At 42.1% G+C, this 12,539-nt stretch overlaps 1 protein-coding gene across 1 annotated transcript in view; it reads left to right on the forward strand.

Annotated features, from left to right (window-relative positions):
- LOC139014995 (C-X-C chemokine receptor type 2-like) overlaps positions 1-12,539 on the forward strand; it is a 40,099-nt gene that overhangs the window by 10,115 nt on the left and 17,445 nt on the right. Inside the window, exons 12-13 of the mRNA XM_070422094.1 lie at positions 7,186-7,332; positions 12,353-12,463. Coding sequence (XP_070278195.1) covers positions 7,186-7,332; positions 12,353-12,463 — 258 coding nt within the window. The remainder of the gene's footprint in view (positions 1-7,185; positions 7,333-12,352; positions 12,464-12,539) is intronic.

The raw sequence follows: 12,539 nt of genomic DNA on the forward strand, positions 1-12,539 counted from the left end.
GGTCGAGACCCCTTTGGGGGTCGAATGACCCTTTCACAGGGGTCGCCTAAGACCATTGGAAAACACATATATAATTACATATTGTTTTTGTGATTAATCACTATGCTTTAATTATGTTCAATTTGTAACAATGAAAATACATCCTGCATATCAGATATTTACATTACGATTCATAACAGTAGCAAAATTACAGTTATGAGGTAGCAACGAAAATAATTTTATGGTTGGGGGTCACCACAACATGAGGAACTGTATTAAAGGGTCGCGGCATTAGGAAGGTTGAGAACCACTGCTCTAGCTATACTGTGGAGAACAGACGGAGAGTAGGCGGAGTGCAGAGCCCAGGCTAGATGTATAGGGAGGACAGCAGACCATCCCAGCAGCAGGCCCCAGAGCAGAACATCCTATAGTTCCTATGAAAACACACTTGGGCCCTGGCTGATATGGCTCAGTGGTTAGAGTGTCAGCCTGTGCACCAAAGGGTCACAGGTTTGATTCCCAGTCAAGAGCAGGTACCTGAGTTGCAGGTTTAATTCCTGCCCCTGGTCCCAGCACATGCAGAAAGCAACTAATCAATGTGTCTCTCTCACATCAATGTCTGCCTCTCTCTCATCTACTCCCTCCGCTCTCCTTTCTACCTTCCCTCCCTTTCACTCCCTTTAGAAAACAACGGAAAAAATATCCTCGGGTGGGGATTAACAAAAAAAAAAGAAAGAAAGAAAATACACTTGGAACTGAGATATGGGACTGCCCTGGGGTCACTGGGCAAGTAAACTATCTCAGAAAAATGAAATAAGCAGCTAAGAAATGAGGAAGCCGAAGACTAGAATATTCATGAAAAGTAAAAACATGGCCCTGATCCAATACCCAAGCACAAAAACACTCTTTCTTAAGGCTGCAGGGACAGGCTTTTTGGAGTTCCAGTGGCTCTCTGTTGTCAGCTTGATGTCATGGCCCACCCAGTTTTTTTCCCTGGAGCAGGCTACATGACAGCATTTTAAAAATTAATAATTCAATTCATTGTCAAGTTTCTTCCCCCAAACACACTCAGGCCCAGGGTCGTGGACACATACATCAGCGGTCATGGGACACGTACCGCCAGAGTGATGGAGTAAGGGGTGGGACCTTTATATTTCCAGTTCAGTAGATTTCTTGGAACCTTCCAGGAAGCCACTAAAGACAAAAAGAGGCAAGAATAAAGCTGAGGCGGTTCCAAGCCCAAAACTGAAACATAAATTTAAGGAAGCCATATGCTTAATATTACATTTTATAATTTAAAAGACAATGTAACATAATTTTTCAAAATATTTTAAAACCAAAAAATCACTCCATATTCTATATCACTTTCCTGCCTTCTCCAAGCACCAAAATTATTTTCAGCTGGACACAGCCTGCCCAGCCTGGGCTCCCAGATGCTCGCCTCCCCAAGAGAGCTGCCATGATTGTGGATATTTTAAAATGGAAATATTTCTATTAAAAATAGCACCAGAGTAAGTGAAAGCTACACTGACACTCCAAGGATAAAACTGGAACTACAACTCAAATACAGAAAAAACACCGTGAAAAATCAACTGAAGACTTGCTGGAGAGAACCCTGATAACCAAGGACAGAAAGTAGAGACTGGTAGGAAGGGCAAAGATGTGAAAGGTGTGGCTGGGCTCCCACAGACAGCAGTTGAAAGTTCAGTAGGGATATCTCAGCTGTGGGGGGTTCCCACTGAGAACTCTGGGATCTAAACTCAGAACTGGGTTCCCCAGCCCAGAGCACCAGAACTGAGAAAGCTGTGAAAAGCAGCAGGGTTACTATCTGCCAGCCAGAGACAGCTGGAAATGCAGGCACACTCTTAAAAGAGCCAACATACAAAATTTTGTGTGTAGCCACTCACCTTGGGCTCTGTTAGAGGGAAGGCAGAGTGGACTGGAGCTGTGTGAGGAGAGTCCAGGGTTGGGGGCTCTGGGGTTGGAGCTTGTAGGGCAGCCACCCTGGTTTCCTGTGCTGAGTCATTCCCTCATGCTGCTGAAGACATCTTTCTCCTACAGACCTTTGCTATCCAGGTGGTTTTGGCCTAGGGGAAAAATAGTTGCCACACACTGTTGGGAAAACTCTGGCCCTACCTTGTGGTCCATAGCCCAAGGCCAATCAAGGCTGAAAACAATCAGACTACAGATCTCTGGAGGCTTTGAGTCTTTGCCTGACTCCTTCTGGGCCTGGGGCTAAGAAAAACAGACCCTGGTGTACATCTTGGAAGGACGAAGTGCACATCCAGCCCCAGCAGAGGGAGCCACAAGCTGTGGATTGCTGGTAGCCCCAAATAGGGCACTGGGGGCCAATCAGAAATAGCATCTGACTGTCCTGCATTAGAGATTAGGAGTCATAACAGATCTACCTAATACATAGACACAAACCCAAACAGGTAGCCAAAATGGAGAGACAAAAAAACAACCCCCAATTGAAAAAACAAGAAAATTCTCCAGAAGAGATAAATGAAATGGAGATAAGAAATTTATCTGATATAGAGTTCAGAATAATGATGGTAAAGATGCTCAGCAGCATGAGAAAAGATATAATAACTATGAAAAAAGAACAGTCAGAAATAAAGAATGACATAGCACTAATAAAGAACACATTGGAGTGAATACACAGCAGATTAGGGAAAGGTGAGGATTGGATCAGTGAATTAGAAAACAGGGTAGGAAAAAAAATCACTCAATCAAAGAACCGAAAAGAAAAAAAAAACAATTAAAAAACAGGAAAAGAGCGTAAGGGAGCTGTGGGGCAACATGAAATATAATGATATTCACATACTAGGTGTGCCAGAGGGGAAGAAAGGGAGCAAGGATCAAGAACATGTTTGAAGGAATAATGGCAGAAAACTTCCCTAATCTGGTGAAGGAAAAAGTCATACAAATTCAGGAGGCACAGAGAGTCCCAAGCAAGAAGAACCCAAACAGGCCCATGCCCAGACACATCATATAAAATGCCAAAAATTAAAGAAAAAGAGAGAATCTTAAAGGCAGCAAGAGAAAAGCAATTTGTTACCTACAAAGGAACTCACCTAAGGCTGTCAGCTGATTTTTCATGAGAAACTCTACAGGCCAGAGGGAATGGCATGGAGTACTCAAGGCAATGAAAAGCAAAGATCTGAAACCAAGATTACTATATGCACCAAGGCTTTCATTCAAAATAGACAGTGAAATAAAGAGCTTCCTAGACAAAAAAAAAAGGCTAAAGGGTTTTATACTACTAAACCAGCATTGCAACTGTTAAAGGGACTGCTGTAATGAGAAGAAATAGAGAAATATAGGCATACAGAATTAAAATGGCAATAAATAAGTACCTATCAATAATAACCTTAAATATAAATGGATTAAATGCTCCAATCAAAAGATATAAGGTAGCTGAATGGATACAAAAACATGACCCAATTATATGCTGTCTACAAGAGACTCACCTCAGAACAAAAGACTCACACAGAATGAGAGTGAAGGAATGGGAAAATAATTTTCCAGACGAATGGAAATGAAAAAATAGCTAGGGTAGCAATACTCATATCTGACAAAATAGACTTCAAAATGAAGGCAACATACGAGACAACAAAGGTCATTACTTGATACTAAAGGGATCGATCCCACAAGAGGATATAACCCTGGTAAACATATATGCACCCAATATAGGAGCACCTAAATATATTTTAAAGACTTCTAGAGACTTTAAGGCAGTGGTTCTCAACCTTCCTAATGCCACAACCCTTTAATACAGTTCCTCATGTTGTGGTGACCCCTAACCATAAAATTATTTTCATTGCTACTTCATAACTGTAATTTTGCTACTGTTATGAATCGTAATGTAAATATCTGATATGCAGGATGTATTTTCATTATTACAAATTGAACATAATTAAAGCATAGTGATTAATCACAAAAACAATATGTAATTATATATGTGTTTTCCAAGGTCTTAGGCGACCCCTGTGAAAGGGTCATTCGACCCCCAAAGGGGTCGCGACCCACAGGTTGAGAACCGTTTCTTTAAGGGCAAGATCAATAGCAATACAGTCATAGTGGGGGACTTTAACACCCTGCTGACTTCACTGGATAGGTCTTCCAGATCAATGAAACCAAGAGCTGGTTCTTTGAAAAGGTAAATAAGATTGATGAAACATTAGCCAAATTCATCAAGAAACAAAAAGAGGGGACCCAAGTAAATAAAATCATAAATGAAAGCGGAGAAATAACAACTAAGTCCTAGGTTTGGCTCAGTGGGCAGAATGTTGGCCCGTGGATGAAAGGGTCCCAGGTTTGATTCTGGTCAAGGGCTCTTACCTTGGTTGAAGGCTCTTCCCCAGCCCAGACCCTGGTAGGGGCTCATATAGGAGGCAACCAATTAATATGTTTCGCTCACATCGATGTTTCTCTCTGTCTTTCCCTCTCTCTTTCATTCTCCCTAAAAAAAAAAAAAAAAAAAATCAATGGAAAAATATCCTCGGGTGAGGATTAACAGAAAAACAAAAAAAGAAATAAGAACAGACACCACAGAAATACAAAGGATTGTAAGAAAATACTATGAACAACTATATGCCAACAAGCTGGACAATGTGGAGGAAATGAACATATTCCTAGAAAAATACAATCTCCCAAAACTGAATCAGGAAGTATTTGAAAACCTGAATAGGCCAATAACAACTGATGAAATAGAAGCAGTAATCATAAAACTCCCAGCAAACAAAAGCCCTGGTTCAAACTTCACAGGGGAGTTTTACCAAACATTCAAAGAACTAACACCTATACTCCTCAAACTATTAAAAAAAAAAAAATCCAAGAAGAAGGAACACTTCCAAGCTCTTTTTATGAGGCCAGCATTATCCTAATTCCAAAACCAGACAAAGACACTACAAAGAAAGAGAATTATAGGACAATATCCTGATAAACATAGATGCTAAAATCCTTTTGCATTCGACCTATAGTAATGGAGAATTCGCAGATTTCTGTTATCAGCCAGGGGCAAGACTTGAAGCCAAAATATCTGATATGCAGGATGTATTTTCATTATCTCTAAAATATCTATTTTAGAGATAAACACAAAAAAATGTTCCAAGACAGTTGTCCACAGCTTGCTCCGTGCCTTCTCTGCAAACCTCCAACCATCTGCTGGGCACCATGCAGAGACAGTGTGGTGATCAGTCAGCCCAACAAGGGGAACTCATGTCAAGACCATCTTTATAACTCTTTGGGTCGGAAATGAATCAGCGCTAAATCTCAGCCTTATAACAGGTTCTAATCTTCCTCCATCTTAGTAAACAAGTCAGCGGACTCCATCAACTACCCTAATGAAATGGGAAGGAAACAGCTGTTGTCTTTACACAACAGTTCAAGGTGTGAGAGTCACCAGGATTTGCTGCCAGGTATAGGTGACTCATGTCAACAGGGTATTGGAAAACGCTCAGATCTCACTCTCCAAGACTCACAGAAAGTTCTGGTAGTAAATAGAAATTTGCCCTTAAATAGCTACACAGAACTATTTTTCCAATTTCAAAGAGACTAAAGGAAACGAAGGTGACTATGTGGAAATAAAGTCAGAAGATGAGTCAGAGCTATCTCACAATCGTAGAAAGGAATCTGACCCAAAGACTGTGGATGCGGGCTTTTCTGATAATGTCAGCAGCAACAACACGTCTTACTCTTTGAATAGTCCGTGCACTCCCAAAAAGCCAGTGAGCGGCAAACTTGGGGTTTCACCCTATCTGACACCGTAGGATGATTCTGACAAACTGAATGACTATCTATGGAGAGGCCCAACTCCCAATCAGCAAAACATTGTCCAGAATCTAAGGGGAAAATTCCAGTGTCTTAGGTCTAGCAGCTTTGCCTAAGGTTCTTAATAGCAGCTGCCCAGGAGGGACCTGGAGTGTATTATGCTAAGTGAAATAAGCCAGACAGAGAAAGACAAGTATCACATGATCTCACTCATATGTGGAATCCAGTGAGCAAAATAAACTGATGAACAAAATAGATCCAGAGACAGAGAAGCATAGAACAGACTGCAGAACCTCAGAGGGAAGTCAGGGTAGGGTGGGTGGGTGGGAAGAGATCAAACAACTTGTGCACATTTATGCATAAACCATGGACACAGACAATAGGGTGGTGAAAGCCTGGGGCAGGTGGTGGGGGTGGCTAGAAGGGGTCCATGGGGGAAAAAGGGAGACATATGTAATACTTTTAACAATAAAGATTTAATTTTTTAAAAAAATATTAATAAAGTGGAAATATTTTTTAAAAGAGAACAAATAGAAATGTTGGCTTGACTCCTCTAAAGGAAGACACAAGACTAGACCCTGTTTTCATTTCTCTGAAGTTGGTGAGGAGTCAGCCTATGTGTCAGTCCACACAGTGCTCAGTTTGGTGTGTGGTGTGGCGTTTGTGGAGTGTGGTATGTGTTATGTTGAGAATGTGCATGGTGTTTTGTAAGTGTATGTGGTACTAGTATGTGTGGTGAGTACATGTGATGTGTGTGGTGTGGTGTGTGTGTGTGTGTGTGTGTGCCATGTGGTATGTGTGCTGTGCTATCAATGTGTGTGTTGTTATGTCCTGTGTTGTAAGTGTATTTGACATATGGTGTGTGTATATGTGCAATGTGATGTGTTTGTGTATGTATAGCGGGGGGGTTGGTAGATGTGGTATGTGTGTGTAGGGTGATGTGTGTATGTACAATGTGAAAAGTGTATGTGTGTGTATGTATAGTGTAATGTGTATGTATAGTGTAGTGTGCATATGTATAATGTGGGGTATGTGTATGTGTAGTGTGGTCTGTGTGTATATATTGTAGAGGGGTGTATGTATAGGGTAGTATGTATAGGGTGGTATCTATAGTGTGTGGCGTGTGTATGTATAGTGTGGGTGTGGGGGTGTTTGTTTTGTGGGGGGGTGTATGTGTAGAGTGATATGTGTATGAATAGTGTGGGTGTGTATGTATAGTGTGGTGTGTGTGTGTGTATAGTGTGAGTGTATGTATATTGTGTGGCGTGTGTATGTATCATGTGTAGTGTTGGGGGGTGTGGGGGAGAGGTGGACTTCAACTTCAGGGGACACCACCAGTTCCTCTAGGGCTCTCTGGCAGACAGAAGCCCAGCCTAGCTCAGTCAAAGCTGAGCTTTTCTCCTCAGAACTCAGTCTTCCCTTTGTACCCAGGTGTCAGGAAGAGCGGGCCGGGCTGCAGGCAGTGCTGGAGCAGAGGCAGCAGGAGGCTGAAAGGAGGGACGCCATGTATGAGGAGGAGCTTGCAGGGCAGCAGGACCTGATCCATGCCATGAAGAGGCGGGTGCTGGAACTGATTCAGTAAGTGGGGGACAGTGGGCAGGGATGCAAATGGGAAATGGTATGGGATATAGAGGCTGGGGAATGAAAATTCTGCTCCACTAACTACTACCAAGCAGGATTCTGGGCCTTTTGTATATACTAATTCATTTCCTTTTTTTTTTTTTAGCAACGCCCTGCTATTATTACCATTTTACAAACTGAGGGTCAGAGAGGCTGACTTGGCCACCAAGGACACACAGCATATAAACTGCATAGAGTCCTCTGACTCTAAGGCATGCCCTCCACCCCAACCCAGCCCACATATACACATACCTACTAAAGTTAGGAGAAGGAAAGGAACCATGGGCTGAGAAGAAATTGGGAGAAGGGGCAGGTTAACCAAGAGGTAATCGCATGTCCTACATCAGCCTGCCTACTGGACTTCCTCAGATCACTGGGCCTGTGGGCCTGTCCAGGTCAGCTGTCCTAGGTTCCAAAGGCTGAGCTCACCAGAATCAATTCCAAGCTGCTAAGCTCACTGAGGGATGGAAATGTGTAAAGCCTGGTCTCTGCTCTTTGGTCTAGTGGGGAGATAATTCACAGGTGTGTCATCCTTTACCCAGTTCAGGAAGTAAGAGACCACTATGCTCAGGTTCCATTAGAATTGGAACTCTGCAAGATCATCTAAGACTAAATCCTCTTGCACAAAATCCAAGTGATATTAAAGGTGAGAAAAGGAGAGATGAATCTGAAAAGAACAAACAAAAAATGTAAGGAGTGATCTCCTCCAAGGAACTGTCAACTGGGTGGAAGGGGTATATAAAAATTTAGCTATATATCTCACAAAAGAATTTAAGTTCTCTAACAATAAAAGGTACAAATAGAGCGAGATATATGATTGTTAAAGAAAAATAGAAAATTTCATGGTAGAAGAAAAATATATACTCCCAAAGTGTTCAGAGTAAAATTAAAACTTAGCTCTGAGCATCTTGACAGCAGAATAAAAAAGGGAAACACAGAAAATTGCCTAAAATTCACTGGGGGCGGGCCAGCGGGAGGGGCCGTGAGCCTTTGGCCAGTCGGCCCCACCCCCTAGTTAAACTCCGGGTCAAACTCCCAGTCTAGGGGACAATTTGCATATTCGTCTTTTATTATATAGGACAATGTCCCTTGCATAAGCATTTTTGGAGATATAGCCCTAAGTAAAAAGTGGAGGGAGGGGAGAGGAGCCAAGGAGGTTGACTTGTGCCTCAAGATGCTAGACTGACCACACATCATCTATGCTCCATCCTCAGATCTCACTAAAATGATTGTGAAAGAAAAAAACTAACAACAGAGAGAAAGGTAGAGGAGCCAACCAGAGATGAGAGATTCCAGCTAATTTCCAGAAGCCAAAAAATGGATGGAGAAGCCCAGTTAGAACTTCAGGGCCCAGAGACACCAGGAACACATACGGCAGAAGTGAGATGAGGTGCAGAAATCAGGGAAATTAACTGAAGAAGTGGATAGGAAGACCAATGTACACCTCCTGCTTTCTGCCTGCCTCCCCAACTGCACAACATCCAACAGTTGAGGGGCTTATCTGCCAAGCAAATAATTCAAAGGTCCTTATCTGGAGAAAGTTAGATGCCCCAAATAAAAGAGCAGTGTGTTCTGGCTTTTGAGAGATCCGTGTGGCAGGTATCTCCCAGCCAGTGCCTCCTAAAGGGAAGCCCGAGTCAACCACCCCAACCCATTACTTGGAGCTCTAGCAGCTTTACTGCCCCTTCTTAAATGTGAAATGGCAACCAAGCTTTCGTAAGCATTTGAGTCAGTCTAGAACATGAAGAGAGAGACAAAGATAAACAAAGAAAGTTCCATCTCCTATGAAACAAGAGGCTGTGAAAAGCGACCACCCAAAGATTAGAAACATTCTTGGAAATTAAAATATCACTGAAATTTTTCTCAATTCACTAGGATTGGAAGAGAAAGATGAGTCAATCTCTCAGAAAGTAGAATAAAAAGCATAGAGAGATGGGACATATGAGAGAAATATTTAGAGACATAAAGAATCAATCCAGGAGTTCCAATATCTTCTCCAACTGAAAGGAATTCCAGAGAGAGAGAGAGAGAGAGAGAGAAAAGAAAATAGAGAAGACTATCAGATAAAAATATGAGAGACTTTCCCAGTTCTAATGGACATAGATCTTAAAGATTTCATTGAGTGATCAGCACAATGAATGAAAAGGGGGGTGGGCACATCTAGATATATCATTGTGAAATTTAAGTAAAACAAAGATAGGAAGACTATCCTAAAAGACAGGCCACTTATGAAAGAAGTAGAACACAACAAATTTTAAGAATCAATGGTGTAATACTTTTAAGTTTTGAAAAAAGCTGAGTTTTGCCCTAGAATTCTATGTCCAGCTAAACTATGGAGCAAGTGGGGAAGGTGATAGATGAAAACACATTTTCAGACAGACAGATCACAGAAAAGTCACCTCCCACACAGCCTTTCATAAGAAGATGATTCAGGATGTCTCCCAGAAAAACAAGGAAGCAAGCCAAGAAAGGAGAAGATGTGGAATTCAGGAGACAGTAGCTCTAGGCCAGGAGAGAACAAAAGGGAATTCCCAACATGACTAGTGGGCAGCAAGGCCGGGAAGCAGTCAGTCCAGGCTGTAGCAGAAGTATTGCAGGCCCAGGAGGAAGGTCTCAGGGGAGAAAGAGAATCAGCAAAATACCTGATATGAAGAATTGGGGTGCGCAAGAATAAGTAGGCTAGCCTGGCCAGTGTGGCTCAGTGGTTGAGCATTGACCTATGAAGCCAGGAGAGCATGGTTCGATTCCCGATCAGGACACATGACCAGGTTGCAGGCTAGATCCCCAGTATGGGTCATGCAGGAGGCAGACAGTCAATGATTCTCTATCATTGATGTTTCTATATCTCTCTCCCTATCCCTTGCTCTCTGAAATCAATAAAAATATATTTAAAATAATAATAATAATAATTAGGCTATGATAAGGCAAATTATGCAAGGAACAAAGAAAGGCAATTAGACACAGTGCAATATACAGATGATGTCTCATAGAATTGTTCACTAGAAGCTTATATAATTGTATTAACCAATATCACCTTAATAAAAGTAATTTTGAAAAATAAAATAAAACTCTGTAAAAGAAAGGCAATTAGAAAGTCCTAGAAAAACAACAAATTCCCAAGAAGGGAAATATTATAGAACAAAACTCTGCTTGAAGCAATATGCTTACATATTGTCTAATAATATAAATACTAGTCACTGATTTTTTCACCTAAAGGCAAAGCCCAAAAAATGATTATAATTATACAACAAACATAAATGTTACCACCTAAACAATATTATAGAACAGAATTCAATAGAACCTTCTATGAAGATGGAAGTGTTCTATATCTGTCCTGCCCAATATGGTAGCTACTAATCGCATATAGTGATTGAGTACTTCAAATGTGACTGGTGTGACTGAGGAACTAAAGTTTTCATTTTATTCTATTTTAATTAACTTACATATAAATTTACAAAGCCACGGGTGGCTGATGGCTATCCTACTGGACATTGCAGGAATAGATGACAAGTTAGGAGGTGGGAGGAAAAAGGGATGCTGGCATCATTGTATTACAGAATGGCAATCCTAAGATGCTACCTATAATTAATAGAATGAGTGAGAAATAAATGTGTGAGACTATTCAGTAGAAGTCCAGCAGTAACCAATAGAGGAACCAAAAACAGGGATATAACTACATGGGGAGGAAGGATGAGGATTTAATGAAAATGATCATAAGCTGTCCTCTGACATCAAGGTAAGGAGCTCTATAGAAGATGTTCTCTCTTGAAAGAGCAAGAAGGAGGGATATGAGCATGTTAATTAAATATGAAAGTACTATCAGGAGAAAGAGCTAAAAGATGTTCAGTGGTTTGCCACAGAGAATGGGAAAGTGTCTATTGTCTGTGCTGTTCAATTTTTACATCATGGGCATGTATCATTCTGATAAAAATTTAAAACAACCCTCTTTCTTTCTCTCTTTCTTGCTTGCTTTCTTTCTTTTGATTTTTATTGGTTTCAGAGAGGAAGGGAGAGGGAGAGATAAAAACATAAATGATGAGAGAGAATCATTGATCGGCTGCCTCCTACACACACACACACACACACACACACACACACACCAACCCCGGGGATCAAGTTGCAACTCTGGCCTGTGCCCTGACTGGGAATCAAACCGTGACCTCCTGGTTCATAGGTTAACACTCAACCACCGAGCCACACTAACCAGGCAAAACCACCCATCTTCTTAACACATCCTTTAAAAAAACAACAACAACAATGAAGATAGGTTTTGTGTTTTTTTGGTTGTTTTTATTGGGGGGAGGGGGGCATAAACATCTATAACTCCAAAGCAGTTTGTACCAAGTGCCAAATAAAAGATCATAGGCATTATATGCTATAGGAGTCTGGAGCAAGAAAGCCCGGGGCCCTCTACTATCAGGGAGCACTCCCCCGAGGAGGCAGGCTGTGAACAGGTTCTTCAATAGTGGGTTAAGGTTATGATGGGCCACGGGGACCTGTCACCATCTATCCAGTCTTCGAAAGACTGGAGTCTCACTCTTAGGTGTGTGAGTCTCTCACTGTCTTCATTTCTTTCTCTCTCTCTCTCTCTCTCTCTCTCTCTCTCTCTCTCTCGCCATTGCTATGTCTCTTTCTCTCCATCTTTCTCTATATTTGTCTCTCCCTCTTTGTCTGTGTCTCGGTCCCTGTCTGTCTCTGCATCTTACTCCCTGTGTCTTTCTCCCACTGCATTTGTCTCTCTACTTCTCCATGTATCTCTGTCTCCCTCTCCGACACCCTGACTCCCTTTCTCTCTGAGTGACTGTCTCCCTCTGTCCCTCTTTGTCTCCCTCCCCATTTCTGTGTCTGTCTTTTCGCCCCACTGTTTCTCCATCTCTTTTTGTCTATGTCTCTCGATCTGTGCCATTTCCAACTCTCTCTCTCTCTCTCTCTCTCTCTCTCTCTCTCTCTCTTCCCCTCCCCCCCATCTACCCATCAGAGAGAAGGACAACCTGTGGCAGAAGGTGCAGCAACTCTCTTCCATGGCCCCTGGGTGCTGTGTCAGCTGTAGCAAGCTCTTTGGCCGGCTATCTCGGCGGTATCCATGCAGGTAATGGGTGGGACAGCCCAGTTTCCACCAGCCCACAGTCCCCTGCCCACTCCGGGGAAGGGAGGGACACAAGAAC

Source organism: Myotis yumanensis, unplaced genomic scaffold, assembly GCF_028538775.1.
Source record: "Myotis yumanensis isolate MYYU_CA2020_CCGP unplaced genomic scaffold, mMyoYum1.0.hap1 SCAF_8, whole genome shotgun sequence".
In the NCBI taxonomy this organism is placed as follows: domain Eukaryota; kingdom Metazoa; phylum Chordata; class Mammalia; order Chiroptera; family Vespertilionidae; genus Myotis; species Myotis yumanensis.